Here is a 21,493-nt window from a genome sequence, read left to right on the forward strand (position 1 = left end):
CTGTTGACCTTTTCTGACCTGTTCCAATGACCATATATCTTTTTTGAGATAAGGCAACCACATCTGTATGCAGTATTCAATATGTGGGCATACCATGGATTTATATAGTGGCAATAAGATATTCTCTCTCTCTTTTTTAATTATTCCAAGCATTGTTTGCTTTTTTGACTGCTGCTGCACATTGAGTGGATGTTTTCAGAGAACCAGCCACAATGACTCCAAGAGTCACTTATAGCCAAATTAGTCCCACCACCTTGTATGTATGTATAGTTGGGATTATTTTTCCAATGTACATTACATTTAGCCACACTAAATTTCATTTGCCATTTTGTTGCCCAATCACTTAAGTTTTGCGAGATCTTTTTGAAGCTCTTCACAGTCTGCTTTAGTCTTAACCATCATAAGCAGTTTACTATCGTCAGCAAATTTTGCCATATCACTGTTTACCCCTTTCTCCAGATCATTTATAAATAGATTGAACAGGATTGGTCCCAGTACATATACTTGAGGGACACCACTAGTTTCCTCACTCCATTCTGAGAATTTACCAATTATTCCTACCCTTTGTTTCCTGTCTTTCACCCAGTTTTCAATCCATGAGAGGACCTTCTTTCTTCTCCCACAACAATTTATTTTATTTAGGTGCCTTTGGTGAGGGACCTTGCCAAAGGCTTCTTGGAAATCTAAGTACACTATATCCATTGCATCCCCCTTGTCCCATGCTTACTGACCACCTCAAAGAACTCCAGTAGATTAGCAAGGCATTATTTCCCTTTACAGAAGCCACGGTGACTTTTCTCCAACAAATTATGTTCATCTGTCTATCTGATAATTTTATTCCTTACTATTATTTCAACTAATTTGCCTGGTACTGGTGTTACAAATTCCATTGCTGTGGAAACCTGAAATATTTCTTAGATGGGCTCAGTCCAAAGATGATTTTTTCTCTGGACAGGAAATCTAAACAATTTGATCAAAATTTGATTTTCTCATTAGAACCACCCAAACAAACCAGACCAAACCAAACCGATGTTCTGACTTCTCTCTCTCGGCATGCTGCATGATCTCGGCCTAACAGCTATTCTCTTATGCTATTTCTAGGGTGACCATATCTCCCTGTCCCAAATAAAGAACAGAGAGATATTGGGGGCGGGGGAGGTGGCTCCTTCCAGCTGCACCAAGCATGGGGGACCAGGAAGGAAGCAGCAGCCCTCCGGCACTCCCCTGCAGCTCTGGGAAAGCAGAGCCCTGGGGCAGCGGCAAAGATGCAGCAGCTGCCCATGCCCTCTGTTTCCCCAAGGCTTGGGCAAGTGACCTAAGTTCTCTCTGGCTAGCAGCTGCACCTCCGCAGCTGCTGGAGGAAAAGGTCAGTGGGGGGCAGGCCCAAATATGGGACAATTAGTCAATTTTAAAAAAATGAGTAGGGATGCGTTTTTGGCGTCCCAAATACGAGACCATCCTGCTTAATACTGGATGGATGGTCACCCAAGCTATTCCTCTTTCTTTGAAGTTTAATTTATTAACGTGTTTTAGTGTATATATCTTTAAATGCACAGGATATGCCATTTAGCTAAATTTCCAGGTAGCTTTCTGACTTTGCAATCTTGTGCCTGAATCTTTAACTTGCATTCATGCCACATTTCACACATCAAAACACCCCACGAACGCACCCAATTCTCTTAAATTTCCTTCGATGTATACGTGATGGGGTGTCTGAGTTCCACACTGTTGTGTCAAAAGGTTAAACAATCAGCTCTTGGCCTAGCTAGCCCCAGCAAGCTACACCTGCTAGGCATGCTCACGCTGGGAGCTGGAACGCCCTGCAGAGCATGAAGCAGGTCCAGCATCAGACCTTCAGGGGTCCCGGTGAGCAAGCTGAAACCCCACCGCATAAGGCTGAACTCTGGGGCTCTGAGCCCTGCCACCTGGGCCTGAAGCTAAAGCCCGACCAACCTAGTTTCACAAGAGTCCCTGTGTTACGGGGCCCCGGACAACTGTCCAGCTTCTTATCTCTAATACAGCCCCTGTTTTACATGCAGAAAAACAGTTGCAGAGGCACAAGTGGGCCACAGAATTTTTACAGTGTGCGCGTGTGCGTTTTGGGGGGTGGGGGGAGAGGTGGTCAGAAAGAAAATGGCTGAGAACCCCTGGGGAAACAGATATATGCCATAAGTTCCTGCAAAGAAAATGATGGGACTCCACAAAGCTAAGAACAAGCACCACTGCTAAGTCACAAAACAGCCTTACCCCACAGATGCTGGGAATAATGGACTTTGGCTGATAGAGGAAGACCCTCTGCAGCATAGTCAGAAAGGATCCCATGGGACTCCAGAAAACAAATCAGTGGTGGCGATGGACGAACTGAATCTGGGGTAAGAACCAGCTATGGAACAGGCATAAGGACACATGCCCTGACCACATATTTGTACTATTATTTAGAGGGCCCTGGGTTGGAATGTAGTGGAGCAGAGGGGGCCCATATTCCGCTTCACACTAGGCACTGCAGACCAGATCACCTCCACTCCGTGAAGTTGCCAGGTTTGGATTTCACCTCCTTGAAAGTGGGACAAAAGTCATTCGTAGGGAGGACGACAGAGGAAGCCACCTTATAAAATTCACTATTTGAATTGTTTTTTTCTCTCATTAAATCTGACTCTCTCATCTCAAAAGGAAAATATTTAAAGTACTCTATTTCACTTATAGAAACACTGTTGGAAGAAACTCCTCAACGTAACATAAGCTACAAAACACACTTGAACCTGTGATGCAGTGCAGAGTAAGTAGTGATCTCTTAAAAAACCAGAAAAACAAAATCTGTAGACAAAATCATTCTCTTTCGCACACACTGTATGAAGGTAATAACATTTATTTTCATTACTGTGCTGCACCAGAGATTTGAACATCAAGACACACTCGGTTCACTTAGATCTATTTTGACATTCAACTGGTGAATACTGGGGATTAGTGAACAAAACGCACCAGATAGCTTTGTGGCAACAACCAGTAGTTAAAGATAGTATAAATTTAATAATTTTCCAGTTTAGTATTAAGTAATATGGGAGAGAAGGAGTAAAATGTGTATTTTGATTACTTGACCAAAGATGGTTGAAATTAATATAGTAATCCCCCCGAGGTATGAGCATTATGTGAGAGCGGGTGTGGGGGGCAGGGCGGGGAGATCTGCAGACCTGCAGTTGGAAGCTGGCTGGGCAACGCCTGACCAGCAGAGCCAGCTGCAGGGCCCCCATCCGGGGTGTAGGGGTCCCCCACTGCCCCATGGCTGGTCAGTGGCTGGGCTCCCAGCCCAGCCCCCCAGTGGCAACCCCAGAAGAGGCTGCCACTTCACTTCCCTGTCCTCACTGCTTGCAGGACCTGGGAAACCGGTCAACTCCTGGCTGGTCAGCTTCCCAGGTCCCGCCAAAGCAGAGGAGCTGGGATCCAGGCTGCCACTTTGTTCCTGTCTGTCCACCACTTGGTTCCCTGTCTCTCCTGGGCTTGTGGGATCTGGGAAATTGGCCAACTCATGACTGGTCAGCTTCACGGGTCCCGCAAGCGGTGGGGAGCTAGAAACCAAGGGCCCAATCTTGCAAACATTTATGAAAAACAAAGGGGCTACTTATTTACTAGATAGGGTTTGTAGGTTTGCTTTAACTTAGATATTATGACAATACAGTAGGGTCTCAACATTTGCAAGGGTTCTGTGTTCAGAACCCCTACAAATGTTGATTGTTGCGAATGTGTGTGTGGGGGGGACAGGGAGCTCCAGAGAAGCGGCAGCCAGCAGTGCTCCTGCTCTGAGTAAGCAGTGACTGCTGGCGCTCTGACCCAGGAGCCCCGGAGAAGCAGTGGCTACTGGCACTCCCTGCCCAGGGCCCCGGGGAAGCAGAGGCTGCCGGTGCTCTGGCCCTGGAGAAGTGGCAGGTGCTGACACTCTGGCCCCAGGGGAAGCAGCAGCTGCTGGTGCTTTGGCTCTGGAGCTCTGTGGAAGCCACAGCAGCCATTGGCATTCCCAGCCCTGGAGCCCCAGGGAAGCCATGGCAGCTGCCGGCACTCCCGGCCCTGGAGTCCTTCAGAAGTGAGGCTACTTGTGAATAATTGAATTTGTGAATGTGGCACTCACGAATGTTGAGGCCCTACTGTATATGCAATGGTATTTTTGGTCTAAGGACAGTGGAGAGAAAAGATTGATGGGATACTACCTCTTACTGAACCAACTTCTGTTGGTGAGACACACAATCTTCTGAGCTCTGTGTAAACTCAGAAACTTGTGTCTCTCACTAACAGAAGTTGGTCCAACAAAAGAAAATACCCCACCCACATTATTACTCTAATGATGTAACAACAACATAGAATGGTCAGAGGGAGAGATGACATCAGGCCACAGGGACAAGGTTAAATAAAATAATCCTAACATTATGACCCAGAATTTTGCACTGATATCAGCCTTGGGAAATGAGCTATGCACAACTTATTTTTAATAAAAAGCCTGACTTTTTAAACCATCAAAAATGCTGGGAGGGTAAAAGCTAAATAAGTTGAAATGAAGACCTTTTAAACGATTATTACATTCAGTTAGGGGAAAAGTCTGTAAATACGGCCTTTAGTTCTTTTCCTTTGTATAAGGAAATTACATCCTTACTTCAGACGCTATTTAAATGTTATACTCCTGCCCTCCAAATAAAACTGGCATTGTGGTGATCATCCAGTCATTGAGGCTGAGGAAGCCTGCAAGCAAGACACTCTGCTACCAGTCAACACCACTTCTGATGTAGCTGAAGCAGAAATGCCCCCATCCCACAACATGAGGCTGGGAATGAAAGGCACATTAAGTTCCCCGATAAACTATGCTGTCCTGCCAGTAGATCACATTTTGGTTTTGTTTTTAATTTAAACACAAATATTTTCTGTTTCCTTTCTACTAATGAAAGGACAAATTAAAGAAAAATCTAGGGTGTGCATGTGCACATGTATGCCAGACGGGATTTAGCAAGCTCCATTAATACAAGTTCTCTTGTGCTTCAAATTACATCAATATACTCTTTTCATGTCCTACTTAAAACATACCATGCTTACGGCATCTAACACACAAACGACATTCAATGTAGTGAAAACAAATGCTGAACTAATGACTTTGAACCACACAAAGTGACTACATGGAGAACAAGAGTGAGGCTTCAATACAGAACACACAAAAATAAGATCAAGTTAATGAGAACAGATTCACACATTACCATGCAAGGTTAATTAAAATATGTCAGTTTCTATTTTCGGTACTGCCTATGAAATCCCTTAGTAAGATGGTACTGAGAGAGGTTCTCCCTCTTTGTTTCTTTTAAACGCAAGGATGAATACTAAAAACTTTCTGGAAAGAAACGCTGTTTGGTGCCACTCCACTTCTCACCAAAATGCACAATTCGGTAATCCAGTGTGCACCAGTGTACTCTGAATGATAAACACAGGCAGAGAAAGCATTTTTCAAATGCAGAAATCCATTACAAAGCTGGGATAATGAAAGCTGAATAACTACTCTTTTTGAAGAGACTTTCAGATTGATTAGAGTTAGTATCAGGCTGCGATCTGGAAAAAACACTAAACCAATGATACAATACCAAACAGCCTTCCAAAGTATACATTTCGCAGAGGAACTCTATAAATGCGTGGCGCTCATGCTCCTCAGAAATAATACCATTCACAATTTAGAACATAGAATAAATGATACAGGAGCAAGAACCCTTAATTCAGTGTAGTTTATATATATTTTATTGCTTTCAGAGCTTTTTTCCATCATATATAATTCGCATATGACTCACTTATATAAAAACTCTGAAAACAATGAAATATACATATGAATAAAAATGTATATAAAGTACATTGAATTAAGGGTTCTTTCTCCTATATCACTTATATAACTCATATATGATGAAAAAACTTTGAAAGTAATAGAACGAGTACAAATTACAGACCGAAATCAAATACTCAGATTCTTGGTAACACTAATATACCAGCAAACAGGTTAATAAATAGAAAATAGGTTAATAAAGTTTCTCTGAAATTAATAGCACTTTTTTGTATCACAGAGATAAATATAGAAACATAAAACCCACCTACCTTAAAGTTTGCAGATATAATAGTGAATAGTTAATAAGCTTTCCTAGAGCTATTTGGCTTAAGACAGAAAGACACACATAGGCTACGTCTACACGTGAAGCCAACATCGAAATAGGCTATTTCGATGAGTAACGTCTACACGTCCTCCAGGGCTGGCAACGTCGATGTTCAACTTCGACGTGCGCGGCACCACATCGAAATAGGAGCTGCGAGGGAACGTCTGCATGCCAAAGTAGCACACATCGAAATAAGGGTGCCAGGCACAGCTGCAGACAGGGTCGCAGGGCGGACTCAACAGCAAGCCGCTCCCTTAAAGGGCCCCTCCCAGACACAGTTGCACTAAACAACACAAGATACACAGAGCCTACAACCGGTTGCAGACCCTGTGCCTGCAGCACGGATCCCCAGCTGCCACAGCAGCAGCCAGAAGCCCTGGGCTAAGGGCTGCTGCCCACGGTGACCATAGAGCCCCGCAGGGGCTGGAGAGAGAGCATCTCTCAACCCCTCAGCTGATGGCTGCCATGGCGGACCCTGCTATTTCGAAGTTGTGGGACGCGCAATGACTACACGGTCCCTACTTCGATGTTGAACGTCGAAGTAGGGCGCTATTCCTATCCCCTCATGGGGTTAGCGACTTCGACGTCTCGCCGCCTAACGTCGAAGTTAACTTCGAAATAGCGCCCGGCGCGTGTAGCCGTGACGGGCGCTATTTCGAAGTTAGTGCCGCTACTTCGAAGTAGCGTGCACATGTAGACACGGCTATACACAGAGACAAAGCTAGCAGCACAGACTGGCTCCAGACACACAAAAGCTGATGTTGTCCTCCTGTTGAGTGAAAACTTCACTTGTAAATCAATGACATCCGTATTCAGAATCACCCACAAAAGCTGTCCCTGAGAGGTGACCAAACTGTTTGACTCAACAAGAGACTGACTTCACTTGTAACCTTTCATGCAAGCAGCTTGTGTAATGGCAGCTTCTGGTATTACCTTGTAGAAAACTTGGCTTCATTTCAACCAGCCATATAGATGAAACATGTTCTGCTAAGATCTTCCCCTAGGCAAAACTGTTATGCCCAAAGTACTCATTAAAGCAATTAATTATTAAGGTAAAATCTCTGCCACCCTGATATAATAAATAGCCATACATGAATGCCCCCAAAATCAGTAATCACACTGCATTCATGCTGTATCAATATTGCTGACATAAACACAACGTGCAACAGTTTGTAGTATCTACTTTATGAAAATCAGTAAAACATTTTAATCAACTTCTTGATAAGGTATCTAAAATGTGCCAGTCGGAATAAATAAGATGTGTTTCACTACATATTAAATGTGCCATACATTTTCATTAAATATCTTGTATTTTTTACTTATCTTTGCTACTTTTTAAAAATAATGTTGGCGTCATCATTATGATCTGAATTGGATATCAGAACACATCCATAAAGCTTTATGTAGGCGCAGAACTAGGCATATCTGCTTGAGTTAGATTAGGGGCAGGCAATGTTTTTTAATGGGGGGGCACCCCAAGAATTTGGAAAGTGGTCCAGAGCCACACTCTTCCATGATGTTAATGGAGGAGGTGCGGGGCTGGGATAGAGATGCAGAAAGGAGGCGTAGGGTCTGGGAGGGAGTTTGGGTGAAGGAGGTGGTTGTGACCCAGAGCAGGAGTCCAGAATGCAGGAGGTGGTACAGGAGGTTGGGCTGTGACCTAGGCCAGGAGTTTGGGCTGTGACCTGGGAGAAACAAAGGGTTAGGGTTATGTGAGGTGGGAAGGGGAAAGAATGCTTGTGGGAGGAAGGGCTGTGGTGCCAGAGGCAGGCTCTGGCTGTGAGACTTTCTTGCGTGGTTACCAGCCAGTAGCCCAGCGACAGGCTCTCTGCCTGTTGCAGCCCCAGACTGCTCAAAACTGCTGCCCATTCCCTGTAGCACTGTTACAAATGCTGGAGGGGTGGGGAGACTCTGCACTTCTTCTACTCTTCAGCAAAACCTCTGAGCTACTATTGGCTGAAAACCAGAACCTGGACAATAGGAGCTGAGATATTTTGCAAGCGGGTGGGAACAGTGCATGATGCCTCCCCCTCATTCCTGACAGCTGAAGTAGAGAGCTACAAGGAGCAGGAATCTGAGGACTTGGTCTGATGGTGCGGGCTTTTTGGGTGGGGCTGGGGATGAGGGGCTCAGGCTTGGGACAGAAGGTTGGGGTGCGATACAGGAGCGTGAAGGGGGTTTGGGACCAGGCCACAGCAGGGGCTCAAGGGGCTGGGGAGGCTCCAGCTGCAGTGTGTGTGTCTTGGCGGTTTTGGGATCTGGGAATGGACCCTGGCAGGGGATGGAAAAGAGGCCTTGAACCAAACAGGAGAAATCCAGGGCAAGGCAAGCACAGCCACTCTGACTGTTGGGTGTGTGTGTGTGTCTGGGAACAGGCTGCAGAGGGGACAGAGGAGCTCCAGGATGCAGCAAAGGTTACTGGGGTTGGACGTATAGTTTGGTTGGGGGAGAGGCACAGCTTACAGGAAGCTTAGTATTTTACAAATTAACAGGAATAAAAAGGCCTTTTTGAACAACTTCGTCACTGGAATAAATCTAAAGAGAAGTTTCTTAATACTGCAGAACTGCTTCTGAACATAGCTTTTTAATTACACAAATATATATCAACATATGACATGGTACGTTTATTAGCTGAAAAACTTAAAGGGAAGAAATAACATTCATTACTTTTTATGGAGATCCTCTTTTTTACCTTTACAAAAGACTTAGTTTGAAAGTGAGGGAAGAGATTCCAATGATATATCACGTGCTTAATCTAAAAATAAGAACACTTCTTGAGAAAGAGAAGAAACTTGAACAAATTTAATTTATGGAAAAGGGCCAAAAAGTGGGGAACACAGTTTTTCACAGAACTGACATTTTATTTTGACAGTAAGAACTCCATAACAGATCTCAGAATTCTTACTCAGCAGAAGATAATGAGTCACAGTGGGTTTGCTTTGGTAGTTTCACTGACCAAAACCATTTCAAAGGGAACAAACTGCAACTCTCCCTAATATAACTTTGTCACCCCTCCCCCACAATAATAGCTTTTGGGTTCAAGGCAACCATCATTACAACACTAATTTTTCAGATTTAAATAGCTAAATTCATGAAATTTACAATTTTTAAAATTCTATGTGAAATTGATACAGTGCTACTTATGTACATAATACCTCATCTGACTTACTGAAGTAAAAAGCTTGTGCAATTTTAAAAAAAATAATTTGTTCTGTGTTGGTTCAGCATTTTAAACATTTATTAAAATTTTTGTTTTACACATTTTATTTTTATCTGACTTGTGTCGGCATGTTCCTCAAAAAGATTTAATAGAGAGTGGGAACTTCTTCTCCTTTATTTAACATACTCCAGTAAAACATTAAACTGCACTCTGATACAATAGTGCTCTACTAAAACACTGTCTTAGTACAGTGTTTCTCAACCAGTGGTCTTCCAGGCAGTACATGAACTCATCTAGAGATCTGCCTGTTTTACAACAGGCTACATAAAAACACTAGTAAAGTCAGTGTAAATCTAAAAGTTCATTCAAACAGTGGATTCCTTCTACTGCTTCATGACTTATGCTGAAACGTAAGTGAAATATTTCTATTCTAATTCATTTATTTGATAATAATATGGTAGAAAGCCACTTCTCCTGACTGGGGAAACAGCAGCATAGCACTGTCTGGATAGTGGTTTCTTCTGTCTGCTCTGATTGGCCAGCGGTAGGGGCAGTGCCTGGGGGTGTGGCAGAAAAGCCTCTCCAAGAAGCTATTCTCCACACTGCCCGTTCCCCTCAGCCAGTGGGCACCCCATTCCTGAACTCTCCTCCCACCCAGACTCTGCTCCCCCACTTCTGCATACTTCCCACCCAGATGACCTTACCCCCCTCCCTGTTCCTGTATCCCTACCTGCCTGGACCCCCACCTCAGCTTGTTCCTGTACTCTCCCTCCCTCCTATCCAGGCTTCCCACCCTCAGCCTCCCTTTGACCGCGATCCACACCTGCTCCCCAACCTCTGCCTCCTGTGCACTGAAACCTGAACCCCACATTACTCGTCATACCTCGGGCCTCCAGAATAGCTGATCTGCACTGGGGGAAGCCCTGAACCTCTGTTCCCCCTCTTCCAGCTCCCTGCCTGCGGTGCCAGACCATGAGGCAAATGAGGTGTCTCAGAGAGAGGCCACAACAGTGAGGGTTTTTTTTTTTTTTTGTGAGCTTCTCACTTTTAGGTGGCCACTGACTGATTTTTCTATGGGTCAGTGGCCCTTGACGCCAAAAAAGGTTCCCCAGTCCTGACTTAAAGGGTCAGCATTATGTGGAGAGGTGTTCACTTCCCCAAATTCCTCTGGAGAAGAACTAAGATCTTAACCAAATACCAGGCCTGACTGGAAAGAGCATGTGGAAAAATTCATTGTCAAGCTTGAGATACAAGCATTTGTACACTCTTTTATATGTTTGTACCCAGTTGCCAACTCATGTTTTCCAGGTTGCCTGATGTAATGGAATACTAAAGTGTATCACACAGTTCAGCCTCTAGTGGCATTACGTAAAGCCGGGGTCACCAACATACGCATGCTCAGGCCCACCTCTCCTTCCGCCTGCAGAGAGTCCTGAGTCTGGGGCTGACCCGCATCTGGAGGCTGGAGACCCCTGCTGGGGTAAAGGGCTCGGGCCCTATGGCAAGCCAGGGAGTGGGATGCTGTGACTGCCTGGGGCCGAAGCCCTGGATCTTCTCTGGTCTGGCAAATTTTCTTGTTTGGGACCTATTAGGTCCCAACAGCGCCAGACCAAGCAGGTGGAACTCGCTGTGTCAGACCAGGGAGGTGTAACTCAATGTGTCTGACTCCTGCTACACGGCTCAGGAAGAGAAATGCTACACCCTGCAGGGTGCCTTGTAAAAGAAAAAAAGAAACAGTTCTTTTGTACGAAGAACTTGTTACTGAAAGATGTTTCCCAATTCCCCTCACAAAGGGGACTATTACTGACTTTAAAGAGTATCACTGCCACTCAGACCGTACATAAAAGTAAAAAGATCAAATTTCAGCACTCAGCCTTCGAGAGTTGCTGACCCCTGATTCCTATTTAAACAAACCTCAGCCATTCCTAGCAGAGCATTAAAGGACCTTATGATAAACACATCTGGTGTACATACACAAGAGCTGTAGGTAGTCCATTTCTGGTGCAGAAGAACATAACAAGGCATCAGGAGTAAATAGAGAACGGAAAAAGAAGGAAAACAGCAACAAATGACAGGTAAAAAGAGCAATGTTTGCAGGATCTCATCACCATGACACTTTTCAATGCCTTGAGAACGTTGGCTTTGCCAAAACTTCAGAACAAGGAGATTGGAAATGGTATTTTGCAAGATTTCACATTGCTATGAAGCTTCACAAGGAAGCTGATGATGTATGGTATCTAATTTATGCCATGGAGACACATGCAGATCATATCTTTAAATCCTTTGACTTTACTGAAGTGACTATGAAAAGGTTCTGGCTATTTAATGTATTCTTTACACTTCAGAGAAATGTGGTTTATGAAAGAGCATGTTTTCACCACAGAAACCAAGAACCAGGGGAAAATGTTGAATGCTATGTAAGAGCACTGTATACAATGGCTGAAAACTGTGATTTTGGGATAGGTTGTTTATTGGGTTAACAGGTAAAAGCCTCTTAAAGCAGTGACAAATGGAGAGATTTTTTTAAACTAGCCATGGTTATAAAGGCGGCAAAGTTGTTGGAATTTGTCAAGCCCCAGAACTAAAAGGAGCAATGTGAAACCAAACAGGAAGAAGGGGCTTTTGAAGTCCAAGGGGTCCTTCTGAAAGGCCCCTGCCTACACACGTGCCCACCAGCATGCTAATGAGGTGCTCCATATTCATGGCAGCGCCTCATTGGCATCTTCCCAACTCGCTCATTAGCATGCCTCTTCCGAAAGGAAGGGGCTAGTGTAGACGTAGCCTATATCTGTTCAATGCATAAACTCACATTAAGTATTTAAATGTGATTAAAAACACTCATGCAAAAAATCACATTTCTAAAACTCTCGCTATAAATAATAGTTGCATTTTAATATTAAGTCTTCCTATAGTAATTTCTTACATTTATTTACCACTTAATTTTCTTGTTTGTAGCAAAATCAAAAGTAAGCAGGATACACAGAAAGGCAGCAAACACTACACAGTGAATTTAAAATCCTATCATTTAGCTATTAAAGAAAATGTATTCAAATTTGTATTATAAAAATACTTACATCTAGTAGCGTGTGAAGGTGCTGATCTTGAAAAACACTGTGTAGAAAATCTAAGTCTTTTTCACTGCAGTCTGTGAGTGCGTGAATTTCCTCCAAGCTGTCCAGTACCTGTGAGACTGCTCCTGCAGGCAAACAAACAGAAAACAAACCTTTAGAGCAATGACTCATGGTACACTGGATCTTTGAAATAGGAATTTTTCAGTTCATTCATTGTGACTCACTAAATCAGGATTTAAACAGGCTTGAGCCTTTACTGAGGCACACACAATGAACTCAATGCTATTTAATAATACAGTACCTATCTTCATTTGTTTATGAGCAACAGTTTAAGAGCATTACTGCTTTGAGATTGTCTTTTTATTTTTAAAAATCAAGTTAACAATAGGGATGGATGTTTAGGAGTATTAAGAGAATGCTCAGACAGCATTTACAGCATTTTACAACCTATAGTTTGTCTTGAATTTTTCTACAATTAGCGGCAAATAGCTGAACATTTGACTCTTTAGCCTGCTGTTTATCTAGGAATAAAACAGTGTATGAGTGTAAATTGTGAACTAGAAAATGAGAAAACAAATATTTATCAAGGATTATTCAATCCCAATCGCTTGCTTTGCTTTCTGTATTTCATTCATTTACATCTTCAAAGTATTCATTTATGCTACTTGCTTTCACAGTCTTATCTGCCAACATACAGGACTGAACTTACAGAATGTGTAAAGAAGTCTGAATTTTTAAAATGTATATTCAATTTAGAAGAGGTGGCTCAAATTTCTTTTTTTAATAATGTTAAAATAAATTAGTTCGCCCTTTCCTCCAAAAATATCCCCGAAAAACTGGGCTTCTTCATAGTAGAACATGCCAAAGACTACTGTAAGAATTTCTGGGCTAAATGGACAAAATGTGGTGAAAGTAGTGCTATAAGAAACCTCATATCACAAAAAGTGCAACTCAGAGAAGATTACTTCATTCACTTTTTGAAAGAAATGGAAGATACTCAATTGTAGTATTTCCAATAATGGCTTAACAACCTCTTGGAAGTCAAAGTTCCAGAGCTCCTTATCCAGTCTAACAATACTTGCCTCTCCCATCCCTTCATCCCTCTGTACAACTGGTGTGGGGCGGGGGGGAATGGAGAACCAAACAGATTTCTCCCACACCATAAATCCACAAAGTGACTATGTAAGACAGCTCCTCTGATGCTCCAAACACATGCACATGTATTCTATTATACTTAGACTTTTAAACTATGGTGACTATCATGGCATCTAAGGGCTTATCTCCACTACAGCAGGAATTGATGCTAAGGCGATCAATCCATCAGAGGTTGATCAGGTAGGTCAAGAGCTCTCCTAAGAATACATGGTTTTGGAAGAGCTAGAATTACTGTGAAAACAGCCCTTCTGTTTTTATTTCTACTTTCCCCCCACATAAGAAACTTGAGAGAAAAATCAGAATGAAAATTAGAAGCACATAACAGTAACCCAGCTTTATCAGACTTTCTCTGAGATTTGAGAGACTTATTGAGGAAGTATAATGAGGTCTACAAACTCCACACTGAGCACAAACAATCTCATGTTTGTAAGCAACCAGCTTGATCACATCCCTACAATGCTGCCACAGTTGCCAATTACAGAAGCAGGGACCCACAGCTGCAATCAACAGAAGAAACAGGGCCTACTATAAAGGCGAGAGTACATAGAAGGAAAGGGAAAAGGAGGGCCTGGGATAGCAAGGTGGTGACACCCTTATGCCAAGTTGCCTCCAAGAAAACAACCAAAAGGCAAAAAAGATTACTAGTCCAACAAGTGAAGAGCTTACAGGTTTAATTGGAGATGAGGGTCCACGAACTGATCTGACTGAGAACAAATGAAAGAGAAGAAAGCCAAGAGAAACTGAGGTCTATCAAGAGACCATTCCAAGATGTTTTGGGGCAGGGCAGTAGATTTTTATTTTATCTGAATTAGTTCACCCAGAGTCAGTCTCCTTCTCTTTACCATATGGAAATGACCATCACACATTTTAAAAAAAAAATTATCAAGGAGGTGGAAGTACCCAGCATATGAAACTACACTACACTACACTATACACTACACTAAGAAAATAATGATTTTTACCATTCCACCAGAAGCAGCAACGGCATGAGGTTAGTGCAAACAGGGTTCAGATGCTTTCAACACAATTTTAGCTCAGCTGTGGAGACTTTGGCTGGGACTGGAAAGGATAAACTGGGCAAACTGGTATCTCAGCTGGGGCCAGAGTCTTACCAGGAAGACATTTCTCTGTATCTTTTCATGAGTGGCCAGTGCAGTGGGATGGGAAGTGGACTTGGATATTCTGCTTGGAAAGCTACCATAGCAGCATTTTTGATGGGTGAGAAATGACTACCCTACTGTGTAATGAATGGCAAACAGGCAGGTGCTTATCCTTTGATGATGCTGCCTGCTTGGATAGGCTGAGACTGACAGTGAAAGTGTACCAGATCATCTCTGGTTTGAATGATACAGGGCACAACTACAGGTACCGGCTCAAAGGTTGTGTGCATAACCTTCTGGTAACAAAATTCCAGAGACTTTTCCCACCAAGACAAAATTGTAGACCACATGGCCACAGGAGAGTTCTCAAATGTCCTATCCATAAGAGCCCAGAGCTGGGTTAAGGCACTTCCAGGCTGCTTCAGCTGATAAGGCATCTGAGTGGCATGAAATCTCTTTTGAAGCCAAAGGAACCAAGCAGCCTGAACAGTGAGGCAGAGTAGGAGTGGGAAAGACCAGACAAGAAGTCATCCCAGTCTGGGGAAATCACAGGGAAGCCTGAGGATGGTTATGTTTTCTGGTGGTTCATCTATTGCTATGAGTGTCAATGCTGAGGGGTGCATTGCTTGAGTCAATGGAGGCTCACCAGCCTACATGCCCTTTTTGTGTCAGGCTTCAGTATCAGAAGTGTCTGTAGAATTGGTATGGTCTGAGTTAGTGCTGATATTCATGCTTGGCATCATCTTTGCTGTCACTTATCTGTGAAATGGTGTGCTGGATGAGCCTGGCTTTTCTGCTGCCTAGACCATGGAGCTCACCTCATCAGGATCCGAAGAGACATTTATCAATTGCTCCAAGAAATGAAGATTCCACTGTGTGTCTTGCAATTTCTGGTTTCTCACAGAGAATGAAAGGCACAGTGAACATCTACTCAATATGTGGGATTCTCCTAAGCAGAAGAGCTACTGGTGTAGCCATCTTTCACTGGAATTAAACCACTGCAGGACAGGCAGGGCTTGAAACCCAAAGGTTTTGAATCTGTCATTTTGAGAATGGGTGGGCTTGTACTGGGTGTGCGTTACCATCAGTCTTCAGTCTAGATGCGCTGATACTGCTGATGGTAGGAACATGTTCAAGTAGCAGAAGACTTCTGAAGGTTTTTTATGACGTGTTTAAAGAAATTTAGCTAAAGCTAAGACCTAGTGGCATCAGATATGTGACAGCTTCTGTCCCTCTCAGCTCTTTATACCCTTGATCAGAAGCATAAGGTGGCACAAGTTTGATCTATGGTCTCAATGGACACTTACTAAAAAAACTGGTCGTGCATACAAGAGGGATGTGCACCTAAAGTAGGATCCATATTGATGTGCACTTGAACAAACAAAAGTCACTTCAATTTATTTTAAAATTTCTATTTGTTTCATACCACCAACTTTTCTGTGGGAAAAAGTGAGTGGATAAACATTTTACTATAGAAAAGTGAATACTGTTTAGTGTTTTCTGCATTAACCTAATGATTTATTTTACCTTTTGCATCCAGTTCAGCAACATATTTAAGCACATGCTTAAGACAATCCCACTTAGTCAAACACACATGCTTAACTTTAAGCATGTCTTTAAGTTTAATTGAATGACACATTCTTATGTGATTTACTCGTTTTGATCTTGAATTAGGTAGGCAGAGAAGGATATACAACACTTGTACTTTTATTGCTGGAAAAGGATAAGTTTTACTTTTCAAAAGCTTTCACCTATTTCTCACAACATGTTTACAGCTTAATCACTTGCCATCCTTTGTTCTTTACCCTAGCTGGATGGTGAAAAGGAATTTCAATTATAACCTGATCACTCGTATTTTCATAGTTGTTTCTGTGCATTTCCTATATATTGCATAATTACATACAAAAAACTAATGGAATGAGAAGTAGTGTAAGTACAGAAACACAAAGAACACTTAACTCTGCCTTCTTGCATGTATGTATTACAATGCATGCTTTGATTATTTACTTATGAAATACATATGTATATAGTGCTGCAAAATAATACATATAAAGCTTGGAGAATTCAAAAGCAGAATGTAGTTTAGATATACACAACTATCCACATTCTAGACCCCACCCCCCAAGCATGCAGCTCAAGTGGCTGGGCTGTACATCATAGATAGAAGAAAAACTTCTCCAAACTTCACAATGCAGTCACAGTTTAAATACTGGCCCTAACTCTGTTTCTAAAGCATCACTTCTCTTAATGCCAATACGTTTTTGTTGCTCTGCCTAGTCTCAACCCTTGAGTGTTTCAGATTTTAATACTGTGACTAATCCACAAGGTTCCACAGCTGCAATTTTATTTACCCTGTTACACATGGCTCACTTTCTAGAAGTACGACTACAACAGACTTTGGATGGGAAAGATGCCCAATGAACTGTATTAGAAAGCTTCCAGCAATACCCCCTCAAAACAGGCTTCTGCTTCTTACGCTTTATCTGGCTCATTTTCCACTGAATAAACAGGTAACTAAAATTCCCCACGATGAAACTTCTGGTTCCTTACAAGACCATCATATGTCTGTATGGTTTGTTTAAGAATAATTGACTAAGGGAAGTTTAATCAAAAATTCTTCTAGAGCACACTTGAAAGAGAGAGCAGGGAACAAGTAGGTATCAATTTTAATAGATTATAAAATTATAGATTACAGATTATAACCCTATTGTAAGAAACAGAATCAAACCCATGTAGACCACTAATGCTCCAAAAGACAGAGATAGGCCAAAATTGTCTTCTGAGTCACCTCATAAAGTCTTAAAGTGGGGGAAAGTGTTAGTTTCTCTTGATTTAATGTGGATCCCTAATAAGGTACCACTGGAAATTGGGTCAGATTAACAGATCTCTTCTCAGTACAAGACTATGGGATTTGCTTGCACAGCAGTTTGTGTGAAATTGCAAGGGCCTTGTTTGTTTAAGCCGTGGACTGCTAAGAATAACTCCTGAGCAATGAAAGAGGTCTGAGTGTGCAAACTGGTCCTTTTAAGGAGAGTCAAGCTCTGCCTCGTCTATGGCCTAACAGTTAGTCCCAATATAGGTTCAATTACAATTAGTGATGCCAGATGTGGGAGGGTCAAGGAGAACTACATGGAGAAGGACAAGAACTGTTGTCAGGGAAAGAGACCCAGGAGCAAGGATAATTCCTTTGTGAAGTCAGAAGAGAATTGGCTAGTCCTGTAGGGTCTTTGAGACAAGGCCTGATAAAAGCAACACAAATCCTTGAGGGAAGTAATCAGTGTCCTCAGGAAGGGGAACCAGGGAAGAAGCCTGTCGATGAACTGGGGTGGAGGATGAAGGAGGAGGCAGACATAGGAAGCTACATAGAGAGTGCACACCAGAAAGATTGTCCAAGTAATTTCTGGCATAATCTCTGTGGTAATTTAAAAATACAACTGCTCCCAGGGGCCTCAGAGGTCCTTGGACTGCTGCTGAAAGTAGTTGGCTTTTCTCCCATGAAATCCTGTAATAGCACCACAGTGCTTCTGTGGAGTGAGTGCAGGGCAGGCAAAAAAACACACAGGGCCTCCCTCCTACTACTGGGGGAGCAGGGGTGGGGAAGCAGAACACTGATCCTATTTACTGGCCCATAATGGGCCATCAAAATTTACAAATGGGTTCTGAGCCCAAAAAGTTTGAGAACCAAAGGACTGGATGTTATATATAATGGTCCCTCTTGCTGGCTTTAAAATCTATGGGGAAAAAAACTGAACAGATGGCAGCCAAAGGTGCCCATGGGATGAGGTATCATCAGCGTGTGATACATAACCTTTAGGTACATACATGCTGTTGAGAAGCAGGTGTCATAGAATGCAATGACTGAGAAACATAAATGAGGTTCAGCATGGGAAGAGACCTAAAGGGACAGATAGATCGTTAGTGTTGTCAAGACTACGACATGGGAAGTGTAGAGAAAATGTTGAAAAGGTGGAGAGAGAAGAATTGAGGGCTATTGAGAAGATGCATGGGGCTGAAGATAAAAAAGGAAATGAAAAAGAATTATGAAAGTTAGAAACACAGGGAGCAACAGGCAGCGAGTGAATGTGAACAAGGAAGAGAAAAAGGACATGTTGGGGAAGATGAAGAGAACTCAGGAGAACTAATGAAGGGAAGGTGAGAAAGATGAGCATGGACAAGGTAAAGAAAGATGACGGAGGAAATATAGGAGAAGGGTAAAGAAAACAGGTAATATGAAATATGGACAACTGCAGAACCACAGAAATAGGAAAGTACAGGAGAAGGGAACAGAAGTAGCTTTGATGTAGTGTGGTAGGCTAGTTCAAGGGAGGAAAAAAACCACATGGGGAGAGTTGGCTTAGAGGGACCTAAGACCATGATCTAAATCTGGGTAAGTGGTTATTATTGGTGACCCACAACTTTTAATATTGCAATACTAACATTTTTAATTGAAATTTGACTTTTCAAATTTGTTCCCTTTGAATTTTCTATGGTTTGGGTTGAAACCACCCTCAGTGACTCAAAGAAACTAGAATCTCATTGCCTCATTCCTGCAAAACACGTTTGTTCTGGATGCACTTGACTTTCAGTCTCTTTCAAAGCAACACTAAATCCCTTCCCCATTCTTTGATATGATTCTTTATAAATATATATGGCATATAGACAGATTAGTTTTCTATACACAAACAAATGTATCTACATATATCACATACCACATTAATATAAAAACAAAAAAAATTCTGTCATGCAAAGGCAATAAAAAATCATTTTAAATGTGTCTAGTACAATGATAAATAGCTACCATTTAGGGAAAAATCCAGTATTCCCTGATAATTAATTTGGAAACCAAATTACAAATATTTTGTCTTTTTGTTAATTCTTAATGGCATTTTTATTTGGGTTGTGAACTAAAGTTTAGATTTCGTACAATAAATACTAAGAACAAGGAATACTAACAATTTTTAATACTGCTGCTAAATTAACCTACCACATTTTACTGGACTAAATTTTAGTATTGACTGGTCTGCTTTGAAAAGTTATGGGTAAAGGTATTGCGATGTGCATGGGCCATTCTGACTTACTTCTGCAGGCAGTATTAAAAATGAAGCATGACAAGTTAAGGAGAAAAAACCTGAATTTTAAACATGCACAGCCACGCACACTAAAAGAATGATAAGCCTTAGAGGAAAACAAAGGGATACCTACTTTCTGCTGCTAGAAGTCCTAGTAGGAAGGCAGCATTTGGACAAACAACAACAGCATGAAGATTTCAGAACAAGCAAGTTATAAAGGTGCAACTTGGCACACTAATTTAGCAACAAATATTATGAGCGAACAAACTTGAGACTTCTTTTCCTAAAGATTCGTATCTGAGACAAATGGCAATTGAAAAAAAATATTTGGGATTGGGGCAGGTAGCATATTTGCACACTGCGGGGCATCTGAAATGCCCCATCTTTGGACAATGTCTGCTTTAATTTACAGAAGCAGTATGCATAGAATATTGCTTTTTGGAACTATTTCAAAACTGATTCACTGAAAAAATATTCTTACTATGAATGCAGTACAGTATTATATTGCATGTTTTAAGTTATGTTTTCAGGATGAAAGCTTATTATTGAAAAAACATTCCAAGAGTAATAATGAATACAATTTACTTTATAAAAATATTAAAGAGATTAAAACGTAGGAAAAGTTAGAAAATAAACATTTTGTTTCCACTCTTACTGAGTAGTATTCAGGCACACTGATACTATGAAATTCGCATCAATTTCAAGTTAATAAAATTCACTCAAATAGTGTTGAAAGTAGAATAAAAGCATAACAGATCTTTTGCAAGTAGTCAAACCCAACAACAGTAAACAAAACATGATGAAAATCTAACACACATTTATACTGTACAGGACATCAGAAAAAAAAAGATTAAAAAAAAGATACAGCAGAAGGCTCAGTGAGTGTAGAATGTGTTATAATTTCCCCTGGTATTTCTATTTCCTTCACTTTTCAAAACTTTTTCTGGTACACACAAAGCAAGTAAGGCAAGCGAAAGCAGACAGACTTTGTAAGACTAGTAAACATAATATTAATACAATCACTTGCAGTTTTCAAACACTGACGATTAAGAATTTTTAACTAAAGAATTTGCAAAATTGGTGATTATGATTTAGCATTATTAACTATATTTATTTTACCTGGTAATGACAGAGACCACTAGTATTTGAACTGTAGACTTAGCCCTCAGGCCTATGGGACTATCAAACACACACAAATACTCACATACATGTCTGCTGCATCGAAGCCTAAATCGAGATAATTTATTCTCTCCCACAGTGATAGGTTGGACAGTTTGCCTTTCTTGCAATTTTAATTATCAAGATTCTAATAATCAAGAGTTAATAGTGCTAAATTTCTATAATTTACTATAACAAAATAGATTCTAAAAGAACCAATATTTACCCAAAAAATCTTGAGGCAAAAGTCATTTTCAAATTGCATTTATAAACAGAAGCTTATCTGAAGTCATTGTCATGCCATTTATGCAAAGGATCCAAAAACAGTGATGAGGTCTTAAAATCAGCTTTATGCTCAGTGAGAAACTGCTGCTCGCATTACGTTAATCATTTACCATCGACCTCAGAACGCAAATAGATTCGTAGGAAATACTGAAGAAAGCTGTACCAAACAAGCCGAACATGCACACTTGGTCAATCAGCCATTTAGATATATGCTGCTGTACATTCTGTGAGGTTTAAAGGCAACATTTCTCAAATGTCTTACAAAAAAGTCCAGTACTATTTTGAAACGCATGAAAACAGCTAATAATAAAATAAATATAAAGTCATTAGT

General features: G+C 41.5%; 1 protein-coding gene across 4 annotated transcripts in view; it reads right to left on the minus strand.

Moving 5' to 3' along the window:
• The window catches only part of CASK (calcium/calmodulin dependent serine protein kinase), a 384,458-nt gene that overhangs the window by 78,429 nt on the left and 284,536 nt on the right, over positions 1–21,493 (minus strand). For all 4 annotated transcript variants that reach the window (XM_074995109.1, XM_074995125.1, XM_074995118.1 and 1 more), the window contains exon 11: positions 12,399–12,520. In XM_074995109.1, the coding sequence (XP_074851210.1) occupies positions 12,399–12,520 (122 nt within the window). The remainder of the gene's footprint in view (positions 1–12,398; positions 12,521–21,493) is intronic.

Source organism: Carettochelys insculpta, chromosome 1 (genome assembly GCF_033958435.1).
Source record: "Carettochelys insculpta isolate YL-2023 chromosome 1, ASM3395843v1, whole genome shotgun sequence".
NCBI lineage: Eukaryota > Metazoa > Chordata > Testudines > Carettochelyidae > Carettochelys > Carettochelys insculpta.